The following is a 17,058-nucleotide window of genomic DNA, read 5'->3' as shown; positions in this document are numbered from 1 at the left end:
TGAAAATGTCACCTCTTACCTGATGGTTAAGTCTTTGTAGCATCAAAGATTACAGAAATCTCTTCACCTCATGCATGATAAAAGATACCTGCATGTTTCTTACTGAGCTACAAATCACCAGTTATCAATCCATATCATTTGCAAACTGTGCCAACTAGTTCACTCTCTAAGCAAAACAACTAAATAAATAACCAACCATCTAAATTTAAATAAATAAAAGAATAAATCAGTCAGAGGATCTACACTGCATTATTCATTTGAAAAGAACACATCCGTAGACAGAGCAGTTGTGCTTCCTCTAGGTCTTGCTGGAGTTTCATCATCTCTGCACTAGCACAGCTACAGCATGTCAGAACAAACAGTACTTGGCACAGTAGAGGCCCTCAGCTGATTAAAGGTGATTTAAAATGTGTTGCATACACATTATTTAGATTCAGCAAAATGCACCGAAAGGAATCAAAGAAGAAAGTAAATCGTTTTTTCAACCAAAATAATATCACAGTATGTATAGAGAGAATCTATTTATAAGGCTATACAGGTACATTTATACCGCTAATAAGGCTTGATGTGGTGTTAGGCTTGGATTAAAACTCCAAGACCCACCTTGTATTGGGGGATTCCTTAAGGTGATTATTTATTAATCCACAGGAACCTACTGCCTTGCCCAGGGGTGAACCCATGTCTGTACTGAACCCACTCACATCCCTGTGCCAACTACCGAAGCAAAGTATGCTGGGAAGACTTGGCACGGCATGAATAAACCAAGCTTGCTGTGGCATTCCAGTGTATTTTGGCTTTAAGGAAGCAGTGCGCATTGACCAGGCAAGCGTAGGTTTTCAGTCCTATTTTAAGCATGCAAAAATATGTCATTTGGTACTTTTGCAATGCTTTCTTCCACCAAATCCCACATCACTTTTGTATGAGCACAACACTTTATTATACAGTCCCTCAAATGTATATATTGATGGGTGTCAGGCAGACGCTTCTCTGCACTGCATGCTGTACGAGAATACGAAGTACAAATACAAATGACTACACTCAAAACTCTAAAATTCCAAGGTTGCTCCCTTCAGCATGCGCATATCTCTTCTCCTCAACCTGTGCAGGAGAGGGTCAGCCAACAATGACAACACAGAGCTTAGCACACCATCAGAGCACCTGATTAATATTTTACCACAATGCAGTTGGTGAGGGGGACATATCCCTTTTTTACTAGTGCTCCCCATCTTCTGTTTTGATCTGTTGTAATGTGCCACTGAATCCCAAAGTCATACTCTTTGCCTGCCATTCTGTGTCAATGCCATCCATAATAGATAAAACCAAGCCATTCACATTACTATTGATGGCAATGTGTAATGTGGGGAAAATACATTCCCATAAATTCATAGATATGGTTGGACTGGCCCTTACCTCCACCCTGAGAAACTGAATTAGCCATCCATCAGGGTAATAATATAAAATCAGGATTCTGTGAATGTTCTACACGGGGTCCCGGAGGGGGCTGGGTGACTGCCCTTGATAGCCACTCTTGCATATGTTGCTTTGAGCTTCAGAGAAGGATCAGTGAAAATGGCATCATTCCTCTTCTCCATGCTATGCCCTCCATGTCTCCTTGGAGTAAATCTAAATTGCTTCGAGTGCTTGTATTTTCCTCAACAATTAATTCAAGTGGACAGTGTGAGAGATGTTCTGGCTTGAATCTAAGGCCTTATGAAAGCTTTCTACTGCCAGCTATTCTATGAAGGTTTCGGAGTGGTCACTCGATGTCAAGATATTCTGCATCACTTGTACATCAGCTACGGCTCTTTGTAGAACCAATAAGTCGACAGCGTGGACAAGAGTTGCTAATTGGGTGAGAGTCTCTCGCTGGATCAGCTGGCCACTAGCTAGCCCCTGATAATGATACATGTCCACCTCCCTAAAATAGGCTGTCAAACTGCAGAAACACAGATTGGTCAACAACTTCGAGGCCACATGTGACTTGTAGAGCTAAGAATAAGCAGAAACCTTAGCACATTAACAGTCACCATGAAGTCAGCCAGTCATCAAAGACAGGGTATTAATAGATCAGAACTGTGTCTTCAGCAACAGCTACTACAACAACAGCAGCAAGTCTGAAATGGCCAGCTTAAAGCCCTGTGGCTGTTTCACCTACACTAGTAGTACTACTACTAGTGCAGGAATATTACGAGTACATAGGAAACCAAGAAGCCACAACATCAAACGCAGAGTGACTTTCTATTCCTCAAAACCAATTATGATTGAAAGATTCTTCATGAAACTGTTCCAGAATAAAAGCGGACACCATTATCCCATTATCCTGCCCCCTTTGACGCTTTGTTTCCTACTTAACACCTAGCTAATGAAGTGCAGGGACAACATCGGCAAAAAAAACCCCAACAAAACAAACTCTGAGCTCACTTTTAGATCCTGTTACTTCATGCATTGTGGGAAATGATCCATTGAGAAATAATACAACTGATGACAGGTCATAAATTGTTACTGTTATGGGACCAAGTTTTGAGTTTGAGTGTATTCACACACAGAGGGGGGGAATTCTTGAGATACTTGTGTCCAGATGCTCCAAGTATTGTGCATCGTCTCGGCTCTTTCTTAATCTGAAAAGAACGTTTGCCAGACCTACACACGGTTGCTCTATGGCTCGACCTGCTATACAGTATACGGTATGTTATATTTTGCTCCAGCGAAGCCAAATGTTTTCTTCCTGTTTAATGACCGTTTTCTGTAATATAAGCCGGAATACTGAGTCGGAAGATCCTATTTTTAATCACGGTGACACAGGTGAAGGTAGTCACACCAAGTCGATTGGACACAAAAGGACACTCTCTCCACCTGTTCTTGAACACTGCCTTTCAGCTGTGATGTCTGGGAACAATAACATTCTTGCTGTTGGTCTTCAGCCCACCATAGCGTTATAATCACCCAAAAAGAATGTCTGAACACTATACGTGATATAAAAGTACTTTTCAAATGTACCGGACTTTTGCAAATGCTCCCACGCAGACTGATGGTTTTATGGTACAAAGCTCTGAAAAGCAGCCCTCCTATTGTAGTAAATGTATACCGGTACTTTTGATTTACAACACAAATCCTGACACTTGTATTCCTAACCACAGTTACTCCAGTCAGAGGTGACAAATAAATACATCTGGTGTAATGTTTCAGTTGATTTAGTCATGGACATAGTCTCTCTCCCAAATTAAGCTGACCTTTTGGAAACTTAATAATGCGTGCTGCCGGACAAACTGTGAGCGTGTGTGACCCCTTGGCCATGAAGCCCATTAATTAATAACAAGCCCACCCCTCTCTTCTCTCTCTGCTACAGATCATCTTAGCCTCCCCTAAAACAACAACAGCCTCTCAGCTGCTGTTTGGCCTTTTCCCAGGCCAGGTCCTCTCAGTCAGTACAACCACTAGCCAGGAAACACAACTGGTGGACTGTTTGTGTTTACTCACCCTTTTGCCCTCTTTGCCTGGTTCCCCTGGCTGACCCGGCACCCCAGCAAATCCCTGGGGAATAGGACAGACATCACAGTGAATTGGGTGCTACATTCATGCAGTATTGCAGGAAGATATTATGGCTTGCTTCTTGTAAAAGCAGATGCAGACAGATGTTTGTGTCACATGTTCTCAACAGAGTGGATAAACAGTGGGCTTATTTGCAGTGACAGGAGAGGCAGCATTAGCTTAGTTAAAATTGCATGAATAGATAGAAGGGAATATGTACAGCTGCAGTTTCCCATTCTCGCTCATTCACAGTTTCTAGGGGACTTCTCCAGGATCCCTTTAATAGGCAATGTTCAGCCTCAGTTGATCAAAGCATCTCATTATTCTACACAGTATCTTGATAAGGAACAATTAGTAAGTTAATCAAGGTACATACTGAGTGGTGATTTTGTTTGGGAGTTCTTGTGCGAAGATATACTTATTGTGCTTCAATAATTGCTTGTTGAACCTAATAGTTGTACTTGATTGCTTGGGAACATTATATATGCACTCTGTCCAACGAGAAAAACAGAGGACAATGAGATACTTTAATTAAATGAAGCAATTCATGTATTACCTCCTCTCCTTTGTCACCTGGAGGGCCCTGAATGTGACAAATAACAAGTTATGTTAACAAGAAAACAAAAGCATGAACTCAAAATTACAGAATGTTTCCATATTTTTGATGAAAACAACATTAACTTGGGTACCTGATCTCCTTTGAGACATTCTTTGTCAGCCTAGGAATCAATCAACAATCAAAAACAGTCAGTCAGCCTGAAAGCAAGACTCCCGTCATTCATATATTGTTTAACGACACATGTTTTCCAGTTATAGGTAAGCAACACAGTTGGTCAGGAGGTAATTATCTTTGGCTGCGATGACCCGAAGAGAAGTCAGGGCATGGCTATTACAACTCCCCAGACACCCTGCTGGCCACTGTCATTAAAGGGCAGACAGAGTCGTCTATCCACCAGGCCACAGAATGGACACAAGGCCACATACAGCATCTCGACTTTCAACTACAGGCCGAATAATTGGTGTCCTCTTTCAATTGGCATCCAAAAGTCAAACTCTGTCGACTTTTCTTGGAAACAGCTGCAGAAATGGACATTCAATAACATATGTCTTTCACGTTAGTCAGAGGCCTCATGCAAAGAAATAACAATAATAACGGAGATATTTGCAGCTGTATCTATAAGAAAAGAGTGACAGCTTTGACCTGTGACACCCTAAATAAAACATGCCTCAGTCCATGCAGTGCTTTTGATTATAAATCAATTATTCATGTACAGTGGTACAACTTTTGTTGGCTTGTGAGAACAGATTTTTGACCTTGGGTGGTAACAAGCAATACAATGCACGACGCAAATTCACCCACTACTTTAATAACTTCCTCACAGCATTTTCTGCTCAAACTCACCACCCAATTTACTGGCATTATGTGAGGAAGTTTGGCAAAAAAAACATGTTCGCTTTACAGGGAAAGATTGTTGTTTTGCTTGTCCTTAAAATTAGCTTTGGAGAAAAGCTAATGGATGGCAGCAGTGTTCCGTGGGTATCGTAGGCACTGTGGTGACATAAAAGGGGCAAGCCAGAAGCAGTAGGACACCGTTTTTATATCACTCCAGTGGTGATTAAAACTGGCAGGCAGATCCCCTCATGATGTGTACATAATTAGCTAACCACCCGCAGTACACCTTTAATCTCCAGCAGCCGTCAACTCCATGGCTACAATGCGTCGAGAGCATGCGTGTGTGTTTGCATCTGTGCCCACACATTCACTATATGTGATGATAGGTGACTATGCAAGCATCTGCTAGTACATATATCTGCTGTCCGCTGACACATGTACCCTCAATTTGTGTGGGCACTGGAATGAGCACATTTCTGGGTTATGTTCTCTGTCCTCTCGGTTTTACAAGACCACAGAGGAAGCGCTAGTACAGCCAGTCCAATTATGAGATCGAAATACATAAAGTGCGGTGTCGTTCTTCCCTGGTGTCTGCAAAGAAGAAGTCAGCAGGGACAGTCACCAACCCAAAAAGTGCATGTCTCACCCATGTGGGATACAGCCAGCGACTACCTGTCAAACCTTCACCCCCACCCTGAGGCTAGGAGCTCTATTCTTCTCTGCCTGGCTGCTCATCCTTATCCTTTTTGGCCAAAGTGAGGAGGCCCACTGAGCCCTGTCTATCTGCTCCTTGTTTGACCCATTCCCAGGTAATGGTAACGTGACACAGACACTGCTCACCTGAGTGCCTCACTTTCCATCTCTGTGGGCCAGACATTTTAACACCGTGTGTAGCAACCGGTCAGCCAAAAGGCTGCGATATTTACAAAGCTCAGTCCAGCTATTTCAGTTCACACCCCCATGAGTCCATTTCAATATTTATACTTCCTTTGAATGTCCTTACAGCATAATGAGATGTAAATGTAACAGTGTGAACTTACTGGCAGCCCCGGATCTCCAGGCAGACCTTCATCACCCTGTGAAGGAAGATAACAATTAGTAAAAAAGAGTTAAATCTTCAGTCAACTGCATCTTTAACATTCTGTTTGCATTAGAAATGGCTACAGCTATATATTTTTGACTTTTAAACATTTAGCCTAAAGGCCAGTCATAATGTTTGTGATAAAAACTGAAGGTCAGGTCGTTACTATGCGTAGCAGTAATATCTCAATATGCACTATGGTATTTACAGTACGTCTTGAAATGAAGTCCGATGACTTTCAAGCTGTCAGATTGGCTCATGGGCTGGTGCCATTAAATGCGACAGGCCTTAAAATAAACACAGCCGTACTATATCATGTAAAAGCTTTGCAGTACAGTATTGACAATGGCCAGGTATGATAACATTGTTTGGTGACTGTGACATACAGGCAGTCAAGAACATTTTTCTTTTACGCATTACCCAATGTAAGCAATGATCTCACATGCTTTTTACTGCTTCACTTGTTTTTTGTCTTTTCAGATAAAACTCATGTATCATTGTCCAATATTGTTGTAGTCTCTCCCCTTCACACCGCAATCCCAACAGTACGTTATTAAGCTCTGAGTTGAGGATCAGCGAACTTTAAATCTGGCAATACCTGTTCATCAGATGTGGATGAAGGGGGAAAAAAAGCTGTTTGTAGATCATATCCATTTTGTTGTCTAAATGAATGTCACAGCTAAAATATACCTGCTATGGGATATGCAAGGGACTCATTACTTTATATTCCAAATCTGCCTCCCTCTGTCAGTTTCAATACAAACAAACGTTCTCTCCACCCCCATCCCCACCATCCCATCCGGAAATAGGATAAAATACGCTGTGATTCTCCGTTGTCTTCACAGAAACACACAGACCTCATTATAACTTCAAGGCGGGCAGACAGAGCATTGCACCTACAATTATATGATGAGTTCTTCCAAAAGACAACAACAAAAAAAGCCCCAATAAGGGAGGAAAAAATGAAAGTGCTGGAGATATGGCAACTAATTACAGGAAGAACATTTCTTCTCATACATGGAAAATAATCCCACAATGGGATGAAATGAAAAGTAAAGTTTAAAACAGACCAATATTTTCAGCATTGCAACAAGAGTTTATCTAATTCATGTCAGTGATGTCAGTGAACAGACTATAAAAAACCTGCAGATAAAGTTTTGCATCAAACTCCTCTACTGCACGTCCAGCTTGTCTTAAATCACAGGATTATCACACCAGTCATAGCCTACTGTACATGACATACCTACGTAACTCTTGGATTTCTAATATTTGGGACCAAATGTCAAACACATTCTAAATCAAGAGTCCCTGTGAGGGGTCCATAAACAAGAAGGCAATAATATGCAATCCACATCTTTGCTGAAGGCTTTATAATAAAAGACAGTTTGGAGAGAGCAAGATAAAGGGATTTTGTTGGCTATGTCTATTACAAACGGCTCTCCCTATGAATATACAAATACTCTGCAAATATAGTGAGCGGGACATTTTCTCTCAGCCGGGGCTATAAGCTACTCTATAGGACCATCAATGAGTTCTTGCTAAGTTATGATAGCAATAACAATATTCTTTGGCTGGCCATGTTTGGAGTAACAATCATAGCAGCACTTCAAACAGATGAGCAAACTTGTTATTGACACTACAGCTCATGAAAGTCAAGTTGATTCCCTGAAGTATCTATTTTCATCTGAAAAAGAATAACGAAAAACAATTATGGTGTCATTTTGTCCGGGCCAGTCTGTATGGGCAGACTCACTCACTTTGTTGCCTTCAGGACCAACTGGACCAACTGGCCCTGGGTCACCTTTTAGACCCTGGGAACAAAACATATACAACATATTGAAGTATGTTTCTTTTTAGTGAGAGTTACGGATTAAAAACTGGTTAAAAAAAAGGACCCAACATGTGTTACTGTATGTCAGTATGTTGACACTCAGTAGACAAGTATGTCATGCAGGTGTGAGATTCCCATGCCTGTCACAACCAGTTAATGAGAGAAGAGCAGATAATGTCAATCATTGGACGCTGCGTGTACCAAAAAAATAAAAAAATCAGCTGAGAGATTCAAAATCAGCTGGTTACACAGTTTCTGTGCCCCAAACCCCTTCTCTGTTTTCCCTTGTCACACTTGGGTTTAGCAAGGACTGTGATTGCCATTGCTTTTACACCTTGAAGCAGAGGACCTGGGGGTGGAATTGAACTACACAAGCTCCGGGCAAAGTCAAGCCTCTCGGTGGTGAAATGTGAAACAAGAGTGACAGCTGAGATAAAGAGCGATAGCTGATGAATGAGGCTTGACACATATTGACATGCTACATTTGCAGCGAGCCTTGTTAGGTGTGACACATTTGGGCCAGTAGCAGCGGCTCTTTGAAATGGGTAAGGAAAGATGGGGGTGCGTGAGCGGTCTGTAAAATGATTCAGAAATACAATCATTTGTCATGGTTAAATTTAGAGTTACAAAGGCTATTAATAGCGAATTATATATCTGCAGAAGATGATTACCTGCCTTTGATCACATTAAGTCTGATGGCTCCACTAGAGACGTGACTCATTCTTTGCCTATTCCCTGCCAGCCTCATATGAAAACACTACCATTCAGATAAACAGAAGCAGTGGTAATACTGGTATAAAAATAATTGCCCTGATGGTAACAACACATAATGCAGCTTGCCTATAAATTGGGCTTATGATGACATGATTGTGACATGATTTTATGACTTTGTGTGGACCCTCTGCCCACGCACACTCTCAATAACAGGGCAGCTGTCCCATAGCTGTACATGAGAGCCCAATTCTTTATTCAAATCGACAGCCTAACCGCTTTACTGGGGCAATCTGACACGAGGATATCCAGACGCAAATTCCCCTCTGAGTTATTACCAGAGCTGAGGCAGAAACGAAGGAGACTACAAAGCTCACCTGATAACAAGCTCGTAAACAACTTCAGGTTCTGTCAATTACAGAAGAGGTTTTGATTAATCTTGTGAGAAATTTGCCACCATTTTTGTAATCAGGAGAGCTTGTCTCGTTGTTGTTGGTGAAAAGTGTCCTAATAAACATGTCTTGTTGTTATTGTGATCCTTTTACAGTCATTATGTGGTTTCCTCTTGTTATTGTGACGTTTGTTCCCAATCGAAGCTTTAAACACACTTACAAAACAACACTACTACACATTATTCACTACAGTAATGTAGACGTAAATATTTCAGCATCATCTATTAAATTATGCTTGCAATTCATCTGAAGTGGTGCTTAAACTCCGTTCGGAGATAGAGGGAATTATTATTTTACTATACAGTATATACATGACCTCAACATAAGTATCCTGCAAAAAGCTGACCACTGGAAAAAAAAAATCTAAAACTACACCTGCTTTAAATGAATCGCTGGAGCTACTATACATCCAGTTTAACAATACTATTGGGTTCTGTTATAAATCATAAATATTTAAGGTTATGCTTTCCCTGTTGACATGGAACTACCATGATTCAAACTAATGCATGGGAAGAACTCATGCAGGGTGGTGAGTTATGTTTCTCAGGGCACATGTCCTTATCGGAAACCAAATACAGGTCAGTCAAAAGAAAAGTCCCTCTCTCACCACATATTGAATGACAGTCGCTTCCCGTGTTTTACAATTTAGCTAAACTTTGCAACTGCCGTGGCCAATATGTGTGCCAGAAAATAAAAGTTTCCTGCTGGTAAATATTTTAATAACAAGAGTCAACAAAGCAGTTTTACATAAAAGCTCGAGAATTTATTAAGTTTGCCAAAATCCTAACAATGCACTCTCTCAACTTATGCTGAGTAATCCTCAAATTCCCATGTGTGCTTGCGGTTGTTAATTTACTATGACAAAAGACGCTTTGACTTCGACAAATTAGTGTTTTTGATAAAAAAACTTGGCTCAACTGTGTGATTCTTCAGATAATTCAAAGATTGCAGTATTGTCATTGATAGAACCTGTGGAACTGCACAGCATCTGGACTTGTCTGTAGTAATATCCATAATGACAACCAGCGCAATTAAAAGTGAGCCCTCACTTTTTTTGGCGAAGGCTCTTGGCAGCCTTGCAAATTTAGCATTAAATCTTACTCAGGGACACACAAAATATTTTTGCTCTAATTGTCTCCTTTTCCCACAGCCATGGTCATACACCAGAGTTTGTGTTTGAATATTTAAAATATATTTTTTGTTTCTTTCACTTTTATGTGATGATTCACTGTGGGGAATGTAATGCTGTTTAATAATATATATGTAAGTATACTATATGTTAATTAACCTAATTACAGAAGGTTTCAATTTGTACAACTTCAGGAGAGCAGAAATTCAACATTATAAACAAACATTTGTTTTTTCTAATTTACACACGACAAGGTTTCCCCTGGGCCAAAATCGACTCTTTTTAAAAAAGACTTGCTTGTTGTCACTGTTGCAAATATTGTTCAAAGTTGTGCAGTCAAGTGTTACCTACCAATTTTCTTTATGTCACTGTGTAAAGTTGTGCCAGAACACTCTCTTATCCTCGCGTTCTCCCTTCTCCAAGCCTCCACATATAGATCATTTTAAAAGACTCGTTCTTATGTTGTTCAAGTGAAATAAGGTGTTAGAAATAATAAATGTGTTTTGGTATCAGTTAAATAATAGCAAAACTAGATGTCTAATTGATTGAGATAGATAGGGAAAACATACCTTATATTTGAATTATGTCATATATCACAATATTTGCTACGCACCTATACGAGACTATTCGAGACCAACATCCATGTATTAACACACACAGTAGTGGCAAGAAATATCTAGGAACTCATTTATCACTTGATCTTTACAAACAAGGCAATACTTCTTATTATATTACCAAGGGATGAGTTCATCTTAAAGTATAAAAAGGATTCTTTAAAATCTAAATGACTGAATGTGGTTGTTTGCAAAGCAATAACTGAGATGTAAATCTAAACGACACTGTTTTGAAGGAGGGATGAAGGGGCTGGGAATATGCCGGTGCAGGTTGTGTGGCTGTCTGTTTCTGCAGCACGAGGTCAGAACACTGTGGGGAGCTGTGTACACTTGCCTGCTAATTACACACACCACTGTGTCTCGTCACTCCTGTAGCGGTGAGGCCACAAGACAATCTGGCAACTCCCCAGCACAGGAGCACTAAAGCAAGAGAGAAGCGGGGATGTACAAATGCAGTCTAATTATGTTTACTTCTACCATTTACCAGTCAGAGCCGCTGCAGGTCACTGCCCTCGTCTGACAGAGGTAGAATAATTGCAGGTTTCAGTTACTGTACACAATTTAATCACAACCTGGGTTTGGCCTATTAGGGAGAGGCTAAATCAAAAATTGTAGATGTACTACTGTATGTATTCCGAACATTCTGGTGGGGAAATGTTGTAATACTGAATGACAGGCCGTTAAAGCTGGCTGGAACAGGATCTCTAAGTAACATAGATATCTTGAGTGCCGGCCTACAAATGCCAGGGAGGTTACAGCAGGAAATGCCTTTTGTGACATTCCATTTGCTCAGCGATACACCACCGCATACAGTGTGGTGATATAAGATTAATCCCATAGAGTGGTGACGAAGGTCGCTTAATAGCATGTCTTTTTACACTCTATGAATGTATACAGTTTCCAAGGTAACCTAAATAAAAGGGCCATTGTGTGAGGATATCAGAGTTCACTGTCAGAGATCCTCTAGATATCATGTTCTGCCAGCAATGTTTGACTTTTCTGCAACACTTCACTTTGCGACCGAACATGTATCCACAAATGTAACTTGGATTACCCACAAGACAACATGGTGTGCGCTCCCTCTGTCCCCACAGGACGTGTATCTGCAAAATGATACTAGATCACATGCTCATACATAGAATTCTGGGTTCTCAGGTGTCTACTCGCGCCTGAAATAACATACTAGCTTTAAAAATGGAATATGAGCAAATTGCAGTAAAGGGACACATCGGGTATTAGAGTCTCACAGTAAATAGGTTAACTGAAATCATCAAGAAGGTTTATTTGTGCAACATCCATTTTTTTTAAATTTGTTTACAAGATAGTAACCTACGTGTTTTCTGCTGTTCTTACTGTCTTCTTCTTGCTCCCTGCATGCTTCCTTTTCAAATGCAAGGAGCATTACAACCCCAATTTACTGAAGTTAAAGTTGAATTATATGTTACAACGGGAGCATTCAAAGACACAGCAGCATTCAAGTCACTGGCTGAGCTTTTTATCAATATTGAAGTAACTGAAACTAAATCAAATCAGTCAACCACTACTTGATGACAGATACAATTATGTGTAGCAGTATCATTTTATCATATGTTAATTAGATATATGACCACCTGATCCACCTTTCATAATATTAAATAAGGCTCTCACAGTTTTACAGGCCTGAAGGAAGCAAGCTACAGTCAATAGCTCTGTTCGATATCTACATTACAGACCGGAACATCTGCAGATTTTGCAAATAATGTCTTTTGGGCTTTCTCAAGTCTCTTAGAACTGATTACTGTAAGTGATTAACTGGTTAAGAAGGGGCAGCCTTATTTAGTCGCTGAGGCTCAACCTCATTCACTCACTTACAGAGTCACTGGGCGTACTGGTTTTAACCCATTAATCCTGTCCTGCTCCATGCTCACTGATAAAACATTGGGCTAGTTTACCTCATATATTTTATTACGTGTCCTGCCTTCAAATTAATCTAAATCAAATACAAGGGTTAGGTCAAAAAAATCAAATAAATCACAGAAAAACAGAACAGCTGTGAAAAAGACTAATACTGCTAATAATGCTACAATTTCACGGTTGGGGAGAATGTGTTAAATCGTGGATTTTCTTGGTTTCCACTGAAATTCTAGGAGGATGCATACAAGAAAAATGCATCAATTGGGATAAATGGCAAAAATGTATGCTGGAATTATTTGCTTAGAAAAAAACACTAAAGGTGGAAATGACAAATTCTGGTTAATCTCCTCACTTGAAAGCGGCTAGAATCAATATTTCTATATTAACAACGGAGTCACTAATTGAATGTGAAAGGAGTCGTTCTGGGTGACAAACCAACAGAGAATATTAGCCTACTTTGTTGTTCCCCTCAGCTCTACAGAGGACTTTAGAGTCTATTAGCTCTGGTTGGTTTTATTGTCCACAACGTTACTGTTCTGGTTCACTCTCCCCGTTCTTAGCATCCGTCATTTCCAGCAAAAAATGCACTAAATACCTACTGCATGCTTCTGTACCTGCCCTGCTGACTGCTTAAAAGGTGTCGCATACGAGATTGAGTGCATTTCTATTGCCTCTCAACGGCTCTCAACATGGCAACGGCTGAGCTACTTGCAGATAACGGTGCTAACGGTGCTATCAGTGCCAACATCGACAAAAGAGTTAACTGACGGGGAACCAGAAGGAGGGTGCTACGTTTCCGCATTGACCCCATTGGTTGGGACAGACTTATCAGCTGTAACGCCTTATGAGCGTAGTGCAGAGCTGCGGTGAGCTAGCCATTAAGGCACGCTAACATGCAGGACCACGCACTAAAAGCACGCACGGCCGGCCTGGTTTTGTCAACAAAGAACGACGAAGGTCGGATTACAACACATACAGAGGGAGAGTGGCGAATGGACTTGAATTCATGAGGTTGATAGTCTGTAACTGCCGTATGTGTAAGCAAGCAACCGTTTACCATCAAGTTTGGCATATAAACTTAAAAGGCGATACTGCTGTATGCCATTTTTGATATATTTACAGCTTGTTTCCGCTCCCACCAAGTGTCCAAAAACAAATCTGTTAATGCAGGTAATGGAAATATAAACTTATATTTTTTGACATGCAAATGTGAAACTTACTGTTTTTGTCAACAAAGTCTTGTGGCTTTAAAGAGAGAATAGAAAAGCTTTTCTTACAGTTCAGTTCCCCGTCAAAAAGGGCTGTCTGACGGCAAGATAATAGGGTGAAAATATTCAACATGCAGCAAAGACTTAAACAGATATTGAGTTTTTTTAGGCGGGCTTTTTTCTTTAGGTGTTTAAAATGTGTTTTGCAGCTGGCCCTGTCCACAGCAGTATATTGCTTTGCTCCTGCACTTTTCTCCTCACTGGTGGCGTGCCAACCGCCATCTATAGAAGGTAATACACTGATGATTACCTCATACAACCCCACTTCAAAACACCCAAACTATCCCTATAAAAACCACCTTGTCAATGTCATCTCTGTGCTTCCAGATAAAAGCAGGTCCAAGCCATGTTTAGCCTAACTAAGCTCAAAGACAAATCCCTTGTGACTCCTAAATGTGTTGGCAACTGGCCTGCTATCTGACAAGATACAGCCTTTTTCAAGCACTTTTTGTTCACTTTTGATTTAGCTAGACTGGCTGTCTTTGCGCTAGGCTAACCATACCCAGAGCTATCCATTATTATCCATTATGGGTGCTTAATGCTGGACAAACAAGCCTGCTGGAGGAAATGCTACCAAAATGTAGTCCCAACTTTGTTTCAAATCGGTCAAGGATGAGGCACAGTATAATAAATCCCTATAGGATATGCATGTTGTGCCATGTGAGCATGACCAAAGAAAGCCCAACCGCCCATTTGGGATGCAAAAAAAAAAGTCACCTCTGAAAACTGGAACTGTCCCTTTCTGTATTTCTAATCACTGACTGAATACGGACATAATAACAAGAATCTCATTTCTGGTGACAAAGTTTCCAACTGAGCACCACTAACGATGATGCCCCCACACACAAAGAGAGCAGAAGGGAGCAGACCGGCCTGTCAGCACACCCTTGGTCAAGACCCCTGCCTCCCCATACACACTCGATATACTGAAATGCAATTTAGCAAATAACATCAACTGTTGACACCTCGACTAAGTTTTGAGCAGCTGCTTTTCTTGGACAAGGGTCATCAACACAGTCTCTTCACAGTGCACACGCTTCCAGCTGTTTTTACAGTCTATGTACCGCTGTTGTCCAGTCGACTGGAGCCCAGGGTGAATCAGTGAGCGAACAAACAAAGGCTGCTCACAAGCTCTGTCGCTGTTTCCTCCTGATTGCTGTAGAACCAGTAGCAATCAGTGAAATTAAACCAGAGGAAGCATGTACACTCACGTTACAGTTCCCATTTAATATTATAACTACAAATCAGTCCATTTCTAATGTAGATGGAGTTAAATTTCCAGGTAGGTGGTCTTGCTCTACTTCAAATTGCTATGTAAATAAACCTGATTGTGTCATTCATATGCAAATACACACATGACGTCAACTGGCTTTTTAAGCAGCAAATTGCTACTTACCTTGGAACAAAGAGAGCCATGTTGGTGGTGGGAGGACATACTAATGCTTGAGTTTGGAATCAATTATTTTCTTCTTCCTTTAATCTGAATTTCACTTCAATTATTGCACTTAAGGGATATACTGGTGGAAAGCAAGAAGTACAGAATCTATCCTGTCTGATCTGATCCTTCCAAGTTGACCAACATCCTCCTTCTCTTTAATGAGGAGCACAGTAACGGTAAGCTGCCTTCCCTTTCACGTCACCAGTAGCTTAACCTTTAACGCAACATAACGATTTGTTTCTGTTGCAAAATGCAAAATAGAATCACTATTTCTAATTCTGCTGATGTGAGCAGCAGTGTGTGTTTTCTTGCAATCCTAAAAACAAATTCATAGAGAATTTCACAAGTCACTGTACAGCAGCAGGTTATGTTCTATTTTACTATGTAAATTTATGAACTGATTCTTCTGGGAACCTACGCACTCCTGTAAATTTACTTTTAGTGCATTCTTCCTATTTTTTGAATACCAAGTACGTATACTTCTAGTACACTGTAGGTCAATACTCCTTCAGCTGTACATACTTATGTTTATGCCTGGCTTTCTTTTCTGCCTTCTCTCAGAGTAACTGTTAGGGCACATCCGCAGCCTGCAGGGAGGCTGATTTCTGGGGCAGCTGTTATTCTACTCAAGGGGGTGATGGTGATGAAAAGAAAGTCTCTTTATTGAGCCACTTTAAACTGACCATCTGCACAGCTACCATCTACTGAGAGGGTGACATGTTGGGCAAACAAATGCTGTGCAACATAAAACATACTTTAATTTAACTAATACTTTAGAAGGACTGCACTCATTTGCTTTTGGCGAAAAGAACTTCACTAAGACCGAAGAAGAATAGTAAATCACTTCTAGTGCATTTGCATTAAGTGGAAGAAGAAATTGAATTGTTTACTGGCACTTCTTGTCGTGGTTCACATTACTGTACATACATTAGTTTCATCACAGCAGCCAGATTTAGGAGCAAGCAATAAAGTTTAACCTGAAATGACATAGAAGGGACTATGGTAATTTGAAAAATTAGGTTATTCCATTAATATGCAAAGTCTATGGTAGCATACATATCAATTAATTTCACTACAGAAGGACACTGCAGGCTCAAACACACTTAGATCCACTTCAGATATGACAAGCACCTGAAAACAGCCACACAGAAAGCTGCGCTTTACTCCGACCCCCGGGGCATCGCACAGAAAATGAAAAACCTATAAGAATTGATTCCCTGACGAAACTAGATCTGGCTGATGTGCTATGTATGGAATATATGTCTGCTGGAGATAGAAGTACTTACCTTCTCCCCATCGATTCCCTTTTTCCCATCTGATCCAAGTTCCCCCTGCAATGACAAGATTGAAAGTTAAAAGGCAAGGAAAGGACCCTTGGAAAGTTTATACTTTAATCTTTTTTTCCCCACACTTTTACACCCAGAAGGTCTTAATAGTTTGGTACAGTTAATACCACTTTAATACCACATTTCTTATTGGAGTGAACCAGAACCTCTGTAAAACCTCTCAAGCAAGATTAATGAGGGACACGGTCACTCCAAAAAGCTTGTTTTTGTTTTCTTTAACTTTATTCATTGGATTTTCAACGTAACCAGCATTTATAAAATAATTAATAGAACAACACATCATAAACAATATTACGACAAGACAGGGTAGTCACAGGAAGAGAAGTGCACACACACACACACACACACACACACACACACACACACACACACAC

The 17,058-nt window shown here is 40.5% G+C and overlaps 1 protein-coding gene across 1 annotated transcript in view; it reads right to left on the bottom strand.

The window, feature by feature from the left end:
* The window catches only part of LOC116379189 (collagen alpha-1(XIX) chain), a 93,992-nt gene that overhangs the window by 55,203 nt on the left and 21,731 nt on the right, over window positions 1-17,058 (bottom strand). Inside the window, exons 11-16 of the mRNA XM_031841133.1 lie at window positions 16,625-16,669; window positions 7,760-7,813; window positions 5,962-5,997; window positions 4,218-4,247; window positions 4,085-4,111; window positions 3,478-3,531 (exon numbers count right to left, since the gene is read on the bottom strand). Of these exons, the coding sequence (XP_031696993.1) occupies window positions 3,478-3,531; window positions 4,085-4,111; window positions 4,218-4,247; window positions 5,962-5,997; window positions 7,760-7,813; window positions 16,625-16,669 (246 nt within the window). The remainder of the gene's footprint in view (window positions 1-3,477; window positions 3,532-4,084; window positions 4,112-4,217; window positions 4,248-5,961; window positions 5,998-7,759; window positions 7,814-16,624; window positions 16,670-17,058) is intronic.

The sequence above is a fragment of the Anarrhichthys ocellatus genome, unplaced genomic scaffold (assembly GCF_004355925.1).
Source record: "Anarrhichthys ocellatus isolate YVR2014 unplaced genomic scaffold, GSC_Weel_1.0 scaffold3, whole genome shotgun sequence".
NCBI classification, from domain to species: Eukaryota; Metazoa; Chordata; class Actinopteri; order Perciformes; family Anarhichadidae; genus Anarrhichthys; species Anarrhichthys ocellatus.
This window is presented reverse-complemented; position numbering and strand designations above follow the sequence as displayed.